This window comes from Engystomops pustulosus, unplaced genomic scaffold, assembly GCF_040894005.1.
Source record: "Engystomops pustulosus unplaced genomic scaffold, aEngPut4.maternal MAT_SCAFFOLD_108, whole genome shotgun sequence".
Taxonomy (NCBI): Eukaryota; Metazoa; Chordata; class Amphibia; order Anura; family Leptodactylidae; genus Engystomops; species Engystomops pustulosus.
In genome coordinates this window covers 5,016-17,702 of record NW_027284990.1, presented here as the reverse complement: position 1 = coordinate 17,702, position 12,687 = coordinate 5,016, and the positions used below count along the sequence as shown (strand labels likewise).

At 53.3% G+C, this 12,687-nt stretch overlaps 1 protein-coding gene and 1 long non-coding RNA gene across 2 annotated transcripts; both read right to left on the bottom strand.

Moving 5' to 3' along the window:
- Positions 1 to 2,861: 2,861 nt before the first annotated feature.
- LOC140107056 (uncharacterized) lies at positions 2,862 to 6,307 on the bottom strand. The gene is made up of 2 exons (XR_011850985.1): positions 5,054 to 6,307; positions 2,862 to 4,243 (listed from the first exon to the last, which is right to left on the bottom strand). It is a non-coding gene; the product is annotated as an uncharacterized lncRNA (long non-coding RNA).
- A 1,889-nt stretch (positions 6,308 to 8,196) lies between these two features.
- On the bottom strand, positions 8,197 to 11,529 carry LOC140107054 (E3 ubiquitin/ISG15 ligase TRIM25-like; the record flags this gene model as incomplete). The annotated part of the gene is made up of 1 exon (XM_072131624.1): positions 8,197 to 11,529. A coding segment is annotated over one exon (551 nt), but the record flags the coding sequence as incomplete, so codon positions are not given.
- Positions 11,530 to 12,687: the final 1,158 nt, after the last annotated feature.

Sequence of the window (12,687 nt, the reverse complement as noted above, 5' to 3'; positions counted from 1 at the left end):
CCATGTCAAATAGTTCTGCTGACACGGCCACCAAGAGATGCCCAGCCCTGTGGAGCACTGCTACAAGACTCATGTCCAGTCCCACCCCTGCCCCCAAGAGATGCCCAGCCCTGTGGAGCACTGCCACAAGACTCATGTCCAGTCCCACCCCTGCCACCAAGAGATGCCCAGCCCTGTGGAGCACTGCTACAAGACTCATGTCCAGTCCCACCCCTGCCCCCAAGAGATGCCCAGCCCTGTGGAGCACTGCCACAAGACTCATGTCCAGTCCCACCCCTGCCACCAAGAGATGCCCAGCCCAGCGGAGCACTGCTACAAGACTCATGTCCAGTCCCACCCCTGCCCCCAAGAGATGCCCAGCCCTGTGGAGCACTGCCACAAGACTCATGTCCAGTCCCACCCCTGCCACCAAGAGATGCCCAGCCCTGTGGAGCACTGCTACAAGACTCATGTCCAGTCCCACCCCAGCGGAGCACTGCTACAAGACTCATGTCCAGTCCCACCCCTGCCACCAAGAGATGCCCAGCCCTGTGGAGCACTGCTACAAGACTCATGTCCAGTCCCACCTCTGCCACCAAGAGATGCCCAGCCCTGCGGAGCACTGCCACAAGACTCATGTCCAGTCCCACCCCAGCCCCCAAGAGATGCCCAGCCCAGCGGAGCACTGCTACAAGACTCATGTCCAGTCCCACTCCTGCCACCAAGAGATGCCCAATCCTGCGGAGCACTGCTACAGGACTCATGTCCAGTCTCACCCCAGCCCCCAAGAGATGCCCAGCCCAGCGGAGCACTGCTACAAGACTCATGTCCAGTCCCACCCCTGCCCCCAAGAGATGCCCAGCCCTGCGGAGCACTGCTACAAGACTCATGTCCAGTCCCGCCCCTGCCACCAAGAGATGCCCATCCCTGCGGAGCACTGCTACAAGACTCATGTCCAGTCCCACCCCTGCCCCCAAGAGATGCCCAGCCCTGCGGACCACTGTTACAGGACTCATGTCCAGTCCCACTCCTGCCACCAAGAGATGCCCAGCACTGTGGACCACTGCTACAGGACTCATGTCCAGTCCCACTCCTGCCACCAAGAGATGCCCAGCCCTGTGGACCACTGCTACAGGACTCATGTCCAGTCCCACCCCTGCCACCAAGAGATGCCCAGCGGACCACTGCTACAGGACTCATGTCCAGTCCCACCCCTGCCCCCAAGAGATGCCCAGCGGACCACTGCTACAGGACTCATGTCCAGTCCCACTCCTGCTACCAAGAGACGCCCATCCCTGCGGAGCACTGCTACAGGACTTATGTCCAGTCCCACCACTGCCACCAAGAGATGCCCAGCCCTGCGGACCACTGCTACAGGACTCATGTCCAGTCCCACCCCTGCCCCCAAGAGATGCCCAGCGGACCACTGCTACAGGACTCATGTCCAGTCCCACCCCTGCCACCAAGAGATGCCCAGCGGACCACTGCTACAGGACTCATGTCCAGTCCCACTCCTGCCACCAAGAGATGCCCATCCCTGCAGAGCACTGCTACAGGACTCATGTCCAGTCCCACTCCTGCCACCAAGAGACGCCCATCCCTGCGGAGCACTGCTACAGGACTCATGTCCAGTCCCACCCCTGCCACCAAGAGATGCCCATCCCTGCGGAGCAATGCTACAGGACTCATGTCTAGTCCCACCCTTGCCACCAAGAGATGCCCAGCGGACCACTGCTACAGGACTCATGTCCAGTCCCACTCCTGCCACCAAGAGATGCCCAGCCCTGCGGACCACTGCTACAGGACTCATGTCCAGTCCCACCCCTGCCCCCAAGAGATGCCCAGCGGACCACTGCTACAGGACTCATGTCCAGTCCCACTCCTGCCACCAAGAGATGCCCAGCCCTGCGGACCACTGCTACAGGACTCATGTCCAGTCCCACCCCTGCCCCCAAGAGATGCCCAGCGGACCACTGCTACAGGACTCATGTCTAGTCCCACCCTTGCCACCAAGAGATGCCCAGCGGACCACTGCTACAGGACTCATGTCTAGTCCCACCCTTGCCACCAAGAGATGCCCATCCCTGCGGAGCACTGCTACAGGACTCATGTCCAGTCCCACCCCTGCCCCCAAGAGATGCCCAGCCCTGCGAACCACTGCTACAGGACTCATGTCCAGTCCCACCCCTGCCCCTATGAGATGCCCAGCCCTGCGGAGCACTGCTACAGGACTCATGTCCAGTCCCACTCCTGCCACCAAGAGATGCCCAGCCCAGCGGAGCACTGCTACAAGACTCATGTCCAGTCCCACCCCTGCCCCCAAGAGATGCCCAGCCCAGCGGAGCACTGCTACAGGACTCATGTCCAGTCCCACCCCTGCTACCAAGAGATGCCCAGCCCTGCGGAGCACTACTACAGGACTCATGTCCAGTCCCACCCCTGCTACCAAGAGATGCCCAGCCCTGCGGAACACTGCTACAGGACTCCTGACCAAGAGGGAAATGTAGCTGCACTTCTTCTACCACCCAGACAGCTGCTGCTTCATCTTCTTTCTCCAGTGTGAGTCCCTGGATAAAGCCTCTAACATCGAGGGCCTCCCGCGTACCATCAGCCCAGACCTGACACCCACACTGGGAGTGCCCCAGGGGGTTCCCACGTGTCCCCCTCTTACTTTACTCGGCTGACCTGGACTGAGGTATCATAACATCCTCTTCCTCATATCTTCATCGCCCTAATGCTCTCTATGTGGTATGAAGGAGCAGTGATGGGGTGACGGGAGCAGAGAGGGTTTGTTGGGGTGATGGTAGGGAGGTTGTGTCGGGGGTGCAGTGAGGGTCATCGGGGGTGGCAGTGGGGATGGGTCGGGATGCAGCGGCGTGCGATCAGGTCACGGATCAGTGCAGATTTTATTTGTACATTTTGTCTATTACATAATAATCACATAATAATTTAGGAACATTAATATTTTACACAACATGAACTTTGTCATCACCTGAAGAGCCGCAGTCACAGACCATGAAGGTATCTCCAGGCCACGGGGCAGGACTACTACTCCCCCCATACACAGCAGGAATAGTGGAGCCCCTGATAGTCCAAGGGATCCTCACATCATCCCTTCTTACAGCTGTTGGGGGTGGATGAGGCGGCCATGACCCCCCACCAGGTGCGGGACCGCTCTCCGCCTGGATTGCTCATTGGTTAATCCTCCAACACCAAAAGCCACCGGCAGCCAATGGAGACTCGTGGCCACCACCGCAGCCGCTCCTTCCCGCTCAGCGCCGTGGCTCCTGCGGTGACTGATATCACTGGATGCCCTGGCCACTGTCATCCCGGGAGGCAGATAGAGGCCTTCACCTGCCCCTGGTCCCATCCTCCGCAAAGAATCCTGACCCGGTCAGAGGTGCAGCTGGTGCCCATAGAGAATTGGGACATCCGGAACCTTCTGCGACCTAGCCATCTGGGGTCCTGCTGGCACCTATTGTGGCTAACAAGGTCCCCCCAGCTGTAGAAGTAGGTCGCCCAATGTATGGACTCAACGCTCTACACAGGTACCTACAGAATCTTCATACTCCAGTCAGGATGATGCCCATATGCCCCTAAAGCTTAAACTCCAGAAAATTCTTGCCCCAGTTACTTAGAGATTTTGCTCTGGATCACAGGGTAACTATTGGTAGGAACAATACCAGCGACCTCTGCCTTCTGCATGTCCTTCTGGTGCCGGCTGGTGGTCCCCTCATATCGCTATTCAGGCCGGGGGTTGAGTTTTCTCCGGGGGGGGGTATGTAACAAATCTAAAGTGGGCACTACAAAAATTTTGACCTCTGTAGTTTCACATGGGCAAGCCTGACCAGCCTACCCCTGCCCCTGCCCACTGCCTCTGTCTGGCAAATCTTGGGCTGCTTCTTGAAGTCCTCAGGAGAAGGTCAAATAGACCTAACCCCAAACCGTGACTATTATGCTGCATAGCTGCCACCCTATGGCTATTCATGGTTAGGTTTTGTTTCATACATGTGCAGGCGGGCATCGTTATTGGCTGCTGATCCAGAACTCTCTAGGTGTGAGAGAGAACCTGGAACCTTCTTATCCAGCCCCATATTTATGGGAATATCTTGTGTACCACAACCTGGGGTCTAAATGAGGTCAATCTAGGCCTCTGCCATCTAGCCCTACCTTAGCCTGGCCTGCTACCAGACACACCCTATATACAGCCCGTACTACCTCAGCCAGCTACTACCAGACACATCCTGTATACAGCCCGTACTACCTCAGCCAGCTACTACCAGACACATCCTGTATACAGCCAGTACTACCAGACACATCCTGTATACAGCCAGTACCACCTCAGCCCGGCTACTACCAGACACATCCTGTATACAGCCAATACTACCTCAGCCTCGCTACTACCAGACACATCCTGTATACAGCCAGTACTACCTTAGCCTGGCCTGCTACCAGACACACCCTATATACAGCCAGTACCACCTCAGCCCAGCTACTACCAGACACATCCTGTATACAGCCAGTACTACCTTAGCCTGGCCTGCTACCAGACACATCCTGTATACAGCCAGAACTACCTCAGCCCAGCTACTACCTGACACATCCTATATACAGCCAGTACTACCTCAGCCCGGCTACTACCAGACACATCCTGTATACAGCCAGTACTACCTCAGCCTTGCTACCAGACACACCCTATATACAGCCCGTACTACCAGACACATCCTGTATACAGCCAGTACTACCTCAGCCCAGCTACTACCAGACACATCCTGTATACAGCCAGTACTACCTCAGCCCGGCTACTACCAGACACATCCTGTATACAGCCAGTACTACCTCAGCCCAGCTACTACCAGACACATCCTGTATACAGCCAGTACTACCTCAGCCCTGCTCCTACCAGACACATCCTGTATACAGCCAGTACTACCTCAGCCCAGCTACTACCAGACACATCCTGTATACAGCCAGTACTACCTCAGCCCAGCTACTACCAGACACATCCTGTATACAGCCAGTACTACCTCAGCCCAACTACTACCAGACACATCCTGTATACAGCCAGTACTACCTCAGCCCTGCTACTACCAGACACATCCCGTATACAGTCAGTACTACCTCAGCCCGGCTACTACCAGACACGTCCTGTATACAGCCAGTACTACCTCAGCCCAGCTACTACCAGACACATCCTGTATACAGCCAGTACTACCTCAGCCCAGCTACTACCAGACACATCCCGTATACAGCCAGTACTACCTCAGCCCGGCTACTACCAGACACATCCTGTATACAGCCAGTACTACCTCAGCCCAGCTACTACCAGACACATCCTGTATACAGCCAGTACTACCTCAGCCCCGCTACTATCAGACACATCCTGTATACAGCCAGTACTACCTCAGCCCTGCTACAACCAGACACATCCTGTATACAGCCAGTACTACCTCAGCCCGGCTACTACCAGACACATCCTGTATACAGCCAGTACTACCTCAGCCCAGCTACTACCAGACACATCCTGTATACAGCCAGTACTACCTCAGCCCAGCTACAACCAGACACATCCTGTATACAGCCAGTACTACCTCAGCCCCGCTACTACCAGACACATCCTGTATACAGCCAGTACTACCTCAGCCCGGCTACTACCAGACACATCCTGTATACAGCCAGTACTGCCTCAGCCTGGCTTCTACCAGACACATCCTGTATACAGCCAGTACTACCTCAGCCCAACTACTACCAGACACATCCTGTGTACAGCCAGTACTACCTCAGCCCATCTACTACCAGACACATCCTGTATACAGCCAGTACTACCTCAGCCCAGCTACAACCAGACACATCCTATATACAGCCAGTACTACCTCAGCCCGGCTACTACCAGACACATCCTATATACAGCCAGTACTACCTCAGCCCAGCTACAACCAGACACATCCTGTATACAGCCAGTACCACCAGACACATCCTGTATACAGCCAGTACTACCTCAGCCCGGCTACTACCAGACACATCCTGTATACAGCCAGTACTACCTCAGCCCAGCTACTACCAGACACATCCTATATACAGCCAGTACTACCTCAGCCCGGCTACTACCAGACACATCCTATATACAGCCAGTACTACCTCAGCCCAGCTACTACCAGACACATCCTGTATACAGCCAGTACCACCAGACACATCCTGTATACAGCCAGTACTACCTCAGCCCGGCTACTACCAGACACATCCTGTATACAGCCAGTACTACCTCAGCCCAGCTACTACCAGACACATCCTGTATACAGCCAGTACTACCTCAGCCCAGCTACTACCAGACACATCCTATATACAGCCAGTACTACCTCAGCCCGGCTACTACCAGACACATCCTGTATACAGCCAGTACTACCTCAGCCCGGCTACTACCAGACACATCCTATATACAGCCAGTACTACCTCAGCCCAGCTACTACCAGACACATCCTGTATACAGCCAGTACTACCTCAGCCCAGCTACTACCAGACACATCCTATATACAGCCAGTACTACCTCAGCCCAGCTACTACCAGACACATCCTGTATACAGCCAGTACTACCTCAGCCCGGCTACTACCAGACACATCCTATATACAGCTAGTACTACCTCAGCCCGGCTACTACCAGACACATCCTGTATACAGCCAGTACTACCTCAGCCCGGCTACTACCAGACACATCCTGTATACAGCCAGTACTACCTCAGCCCAGCTACTACCAGACACATCCTGTATACAGCCAGCACTACCTCAGCCCAGCTACTACCAGACACATCCTGTATACAGCCAGTACTACCTCAGCCCAGCTACTACCAGACACATACTATATAAAGCCAGTACTACCTCAGCCCGGCTACTACCAGACACATCCTGTATACAGCCAGTACTACCTCAGCCCCGCTACTACCAGACACATCCTGTATACAGCCAGTACTACCTCAGCCCGGCTACTACCAGACACATCCTGTATACAGCCAGTACTACCTCAGCCCAGCTACTACCAGACACATCCTGTATACAGCCAGTACTACCTCAGCCCAGCTACTACCAGACACATCCTGTATACAGCCAGTACTACCAGACACATCCTGTATACAGCCAGTACTACCTCAGCCCAGCTACTACCAGACACATCCTGTATACAGCCAGTACTACCAGACACATCCTGTATACAGCCAGTACGACCAGACACATCCCTTATACAGCTAGTATTACCTATAAATCTGTCTCCATGTGTGGTCTGTGGTGGTCCTATTTCCTATCACGGGCCTCCCCTTGAGTATTAGTAGGCCGTGTACCCCATAGAGTCCTGTCAGCCATGCAGCCCCATTCTTACAGCGTCTCTGTCAACTCCAATGGTTGTGGGAGACTGATAAGAGTCATTGACCACCAGACTCGTCCACAGACCACGACCAGGCTCCTCCTGTAAGCATATCACGTGTGTGGCTGCGCCATTCTCTAGCTCTATGCCGATGGCGTCCGGGGGGGATTATACACGTCACCCCTCGCCTCAATCACAGGACAGGGGCGCATGGACAGTAACCAGAGTTGGCCCCTCCCACTATAGGGACCACAGTCCCACCACGCTCCAGTCCATCACATGTCACACACGGATTTCATACTAATGTACAGGTCATAGAGGAAGCTGAAATATCCGACAGCGAAGTATGACGTGTGTGACATGTGATGGTCTGTGGTCCCTATAGTGGGAGGAGCCGCCTCTGGTTACTGTCCATGCGCCCGTGTCCTGTGATTGAGGCGAGGGGTGACGTGTATAATCCCCCCGAGTAGCGTCTCGTGGTTGCTTAGTGACGGCGCGCGGTGCGTCTGATATAACTCAGGTGCGGACGCTAGAGAATGGCGCGGCCCATGCGGATTCCTCTCCTGCTGCAGCATCTCCCCAATAGCCGCAATGAAAGGCGGATCAGGACGATCGCTGCGAGGAATCTGCGGCCCGGCGCTTACATCGCAGTTATGTCGCCTCCCGTCCCCTGGAATAGTCACCCCTAAATAACTGTGTAATAATGTGTCACATGACTATGATATCACATGGGCGGTCCCCACTATGTCACATGACTATGATATCACATGGGCGGTCTCCACTATGTCACATGACAATGATATCACATGGGCGGTCTCCACTATGTCACATGACAATGATATCACATGGGCGGTCCCCACTATGTCACATGACTATGATATCACATGGGTGGTCTCCAATATGTCACATGACTATGATATCACATGGGCGGTCCCCACTATGTCACATGACTATGATATCACATGGGCGGTCCCCACTATGTCACATGACAATGATATCACATGGGCGGTCTCCACTATGTCACATGACAGATATGATATGGGCGGTCCCCACTATGTCACATGACAATGGTATCACATGGGTGGTCCCCACTATGTCACATGACAATGGTATCACATGGGCGGTCTCCAATATGTCACATGACATATATGAAATGGGTGGTCCCCACTATGTCACATAACAGATAAGATATGGGCGGTCCCCACTATGTCACCTGACTATGATATCACATGGGTGGTCCCCACTATGTCACATGACAGATATGATATGGGTGGTCCCCACTATGTCACATGACAATGATATGATATGGGTGGTCCCCACTATGTCACATGACAATGATATCACATGGGTGGTCCCCACTATGTCACATGACAATGATATCACATGGGTGGTCCCCACTATGTCACATGGCATATATGATATGGGTGGTCTCCACTATGTCACATGACATATATGATATGGGTGGTCCCCACTATGTCACATGACAATGGTATCACATGGGTGGTCCCCACTATGTCACATGACAATGATATGACATGGGTGGTCCCCACTATGTCACATGATATTTAAGATATGGGTGGTCCCCACTATGTCACATGATATTTAAGATATGGGTGGTCCCCACTATGTCACATGACTATGATATGGGTGGTCCCCACTATGTCACATGACTATGATATGATATGGGTGGTCCCCACTATGTCACATGACAATGATATGATATGGGTGGTCCCCACTGTGTCACGTGACAATGATATGACGTAGGTGGTCCCCACTATGTCACATGACTATGATATCACATGGGCGGTCTCCACTATGTCACATGACATATATGATACGGGGGTCTCCACTATGTCACATGACATATATGATATGGGTGGTCCCCACTATGTCACGTGACAATGATATGACGTAGGTGGTCCCCACTATGTCACATGACATGTATGATATGGGTGGTCCCCACTATGTCACATGACATGTATGATATGGGTGGTCCCCACTATGTCACATGACATGTATGATATGGGTGGTCCCCACTATATCACATGACATATATGATATGGGTGGTCCCCACTATGTCACATGACATATATGATATGGGTGGTCCCCACAATGTAACATGACATATATGATATGGGTGGTCCCCACTATGTCACATGACAATGGTATGACATGGGTGGTCCCCACTATGTCACATGATATTTAAGATATGGGTGGTCCCCACTATGTCACATGACTATGATATGGGTGGTCCCCACTATGTCACATGACTATGATATGGGTGGTCCCCACTATGTCACATGACTATGATATGATATGGGTGGTCCCCACTATGTCACATGACAATGGTATCACATGGGTGGTCCCCACTATGTCACATGGCAATGATATGATATGGGTGGTCCCCACTATGTCACATGACAATGATATGATATGGGTGGTCCCCACTATGTCACATGACAATGATATGATATGGGTGGTCCCCACTATGTCACATGGCAATGATATGATATGGGTGGTCCCCACTATGTCACATGACAATGATATGATATGGGTGGTCCCCACTATGTCACATGACAATGGTATCACATGGGTGGTCCCCACTATGTCACATGACAATGATATGACATGGGTGGTCCCCACTATGTCACATGACAGATATGATATGGGTGGTCCCCACTATGTCACATGATATTTAAGATATGGGTCGTCCCCACTATGTCACATGACAATGATATGACATGGGTGGTCCCCACTATGTCACATGACAATGGTATCACATGGGTGGTCCCCACTATGTCACATGATATTTAAGATATGGGTGGTCCCCACTATGTCACATGACAATGATATGACATGGGTGGTCCCCACAATATCCCATAAGAGATATGGCATGGGCGGTCTCCAGTGTGTAACATGACATATTGCATGGTGGTCCTCACTATTTCAGTCCAGTGACATCTAGTCTGCAAGATTTGGAGAGAAGGAACCCGCGAGCCATTGCTGGGGACCAAGACATGAGGCAGAGGGACTGTGTCCAGTCATAGAGATTCTGGTTGTCTCTCAGGGACTAAGGGCCGGGTCCATACGGCATCCGCATAATCCAGCCCTGAAGAGGTGAGACCTAAATCCTTAAATTAAGCTTAACCCTACATATGCTAAGCCTCAAACCAACGAAGCCGTGTCCCTGACCATAAAAATAAGCCAAGAGACAAAATGTGAGACAACCACGAGGGGGCAGATTCCCGAAGACAAGCCCAAGCGCCGCTGATCTGCCCTCATACGTGTTATATAATAATGTATGTGGTGGCTGAAGAGCAGGTCCTGAGACCAAGGCGTCCCGGACGAGCCCCCAAGAAACCACACACCCAACGCTTCTCACTAAGACTCGTGGTCATCTGAAGGTGCAGGGCTTCATGGGAATTAATTATCAATGACTCAACAATGTGGGATTCCCTTTTTTTTTACATCTATGAGAGAAGTCCTCAACGAAACTTGGCTACAGAACATCAGGGATGTGTGCAGCTCAGGATGTGACTAGAGTACATGACAGGATGTGACTGCAGCTCTAGAGGTGACTCTGGATTAGTACCATGTATGGCTTTATAGCATGACTCCCCCTCCCTCCCTGGTAGACAGCAGAACATGTCACTTGCTCTGAGTGGCCTCTGTCTGGAATGCGTTGAGGACTAGGACGGTCTTACTAGAGAACATCCAGAAGGCCGGGTACACCGTCTCCGTAAACTTGGCCCGAAACTTATAAATTTCACTGAACTTTTTGCCAATGCAGAAGAAAGAGACAAACCCCTGATCGTAGTTCAGGAGCACCCCGTATTTGTTGGTGTTGGGGGTGGTGAGGTCTGTCTGCTTGTCGTCATGCCAGGCCTGCAGCTTCCCGTTACACCACTCGATGCACCAGGACACCTTGTTGCGGCCCAGGCGGCTCTCTGCTCCGGTACGGGCTATTCTCTGATAGGCCACACCCAACCCGCTAAAGTTTCCTCCATCTTTAAGGACCTCCCAGTAATGGACGCCCTGCGAGAAGCCCTGAGAACAGAGGAGCTGGGAGCAGCTGACAAACCTCTGAGGACTCTCCTGATAGTTCTGAAGAACGTCGCTGACCGACAACCTGGTGCACAGCTCAGACAGGACGATCTTCTTGTGCACAGTGCTGGGGTCTGCCGACAACTTCTCCGAATCTGAGGACAACAAGGTGGAGCAAATTATATCACCTCTCCCCTCCTCTCTATCATTCTCTCCTCCCCTGTCCTCTTCTTTACCCACCTCCCATCCTCTCCTCTCTCCTCTGTCTTCTCCTTCTTTCTTCTCCTCTCATCTCCTCTCTCCTCTCCCCTTCTCCCTCTTCTCCTCTCCCCTTCTCCCTCTTCTCCTCTCCCCTTCTCCCTCTTCTCCTCTCCCCTTCTCCCTCTTCTCCTCTCCCCTTCTCCCCCTTCTCCTCTCTCCTCCCCCTTCTCCCCCTTCCTCCTCTCTCCTCCCCCTTCTCCCCCTTCTCCTCTCTCCTCCCCCTTCTCCTCTCTCCTCCCCCTTCTCCCCCTTCTCCTCTCTCCTGTCCCCTTCTCCCTCTTCTCCTCTCTCCTCTCCCCTTCTCCTCTTCTCCTCTCCCCTTCTCCTCTCATCTCCTCTCCTCTTCTCCTCTCATCTCCTCTCCCCTTCTCCCTCTTCTCCTCTCTCCTCTCCCTTCTCCTCTCTCCTCTCCCCTTCTCCCTCTTCTCCTCTCTCCTCTCCCCTTCTCCCTCTTCTCCTCTCTCCTCTCCCCTTCTCCCTCTTCTCCTCTCCCCTTCTCCCTCTTCTCCTCTCTCCTCTCCCCTTCTCCCTCTTCTCCTCTCCCCTTCTCCCTCTTCTCCTCTCTCCTCTCCCCTTCTCCCTCTTCTCCTCTCCCCTTCTCCCTCTTCTCCTCTCCCTTCTCCCTCTTCTCCTCTCCCCTTCTCCCTCTTCTCCTCTCTCCTCTCCCCTTCTCCTCTTCTCCTCTCTCCTCTCCACTTCTCCCTCTTCTCCTCTCTCCTCTCCCCTTCTCCCTCTTCTCCTCTCTCCTCTCCCCTTCTCCTCTCTCCTCTCCCCTTCTCCTTCTTCTCCTCTCTCCTCTCCCCTTCTCCCTCTTCTCCTCTCTCCTCTCCCCTCCTCCCTCTTCTCTCTCTCCTCTCCCCTTCTCCCTCTTCTCCTCTCTCCTCTCTCCTCTCCCTTCTCCCTCTTCTCCTCTCTCCTCTCCCCTTCTCCCTCTTCTCCTCTCCCTTCTCCCTCTTCTCCTCTCCCCTTCTCCCTCTTCTCCTCTCCCCTTCTCCTCTCCCCTTCTCCCTCTTCTCCTCCTCTCCTCCCCCTTCTCCCTCTTCTCCTCTCTC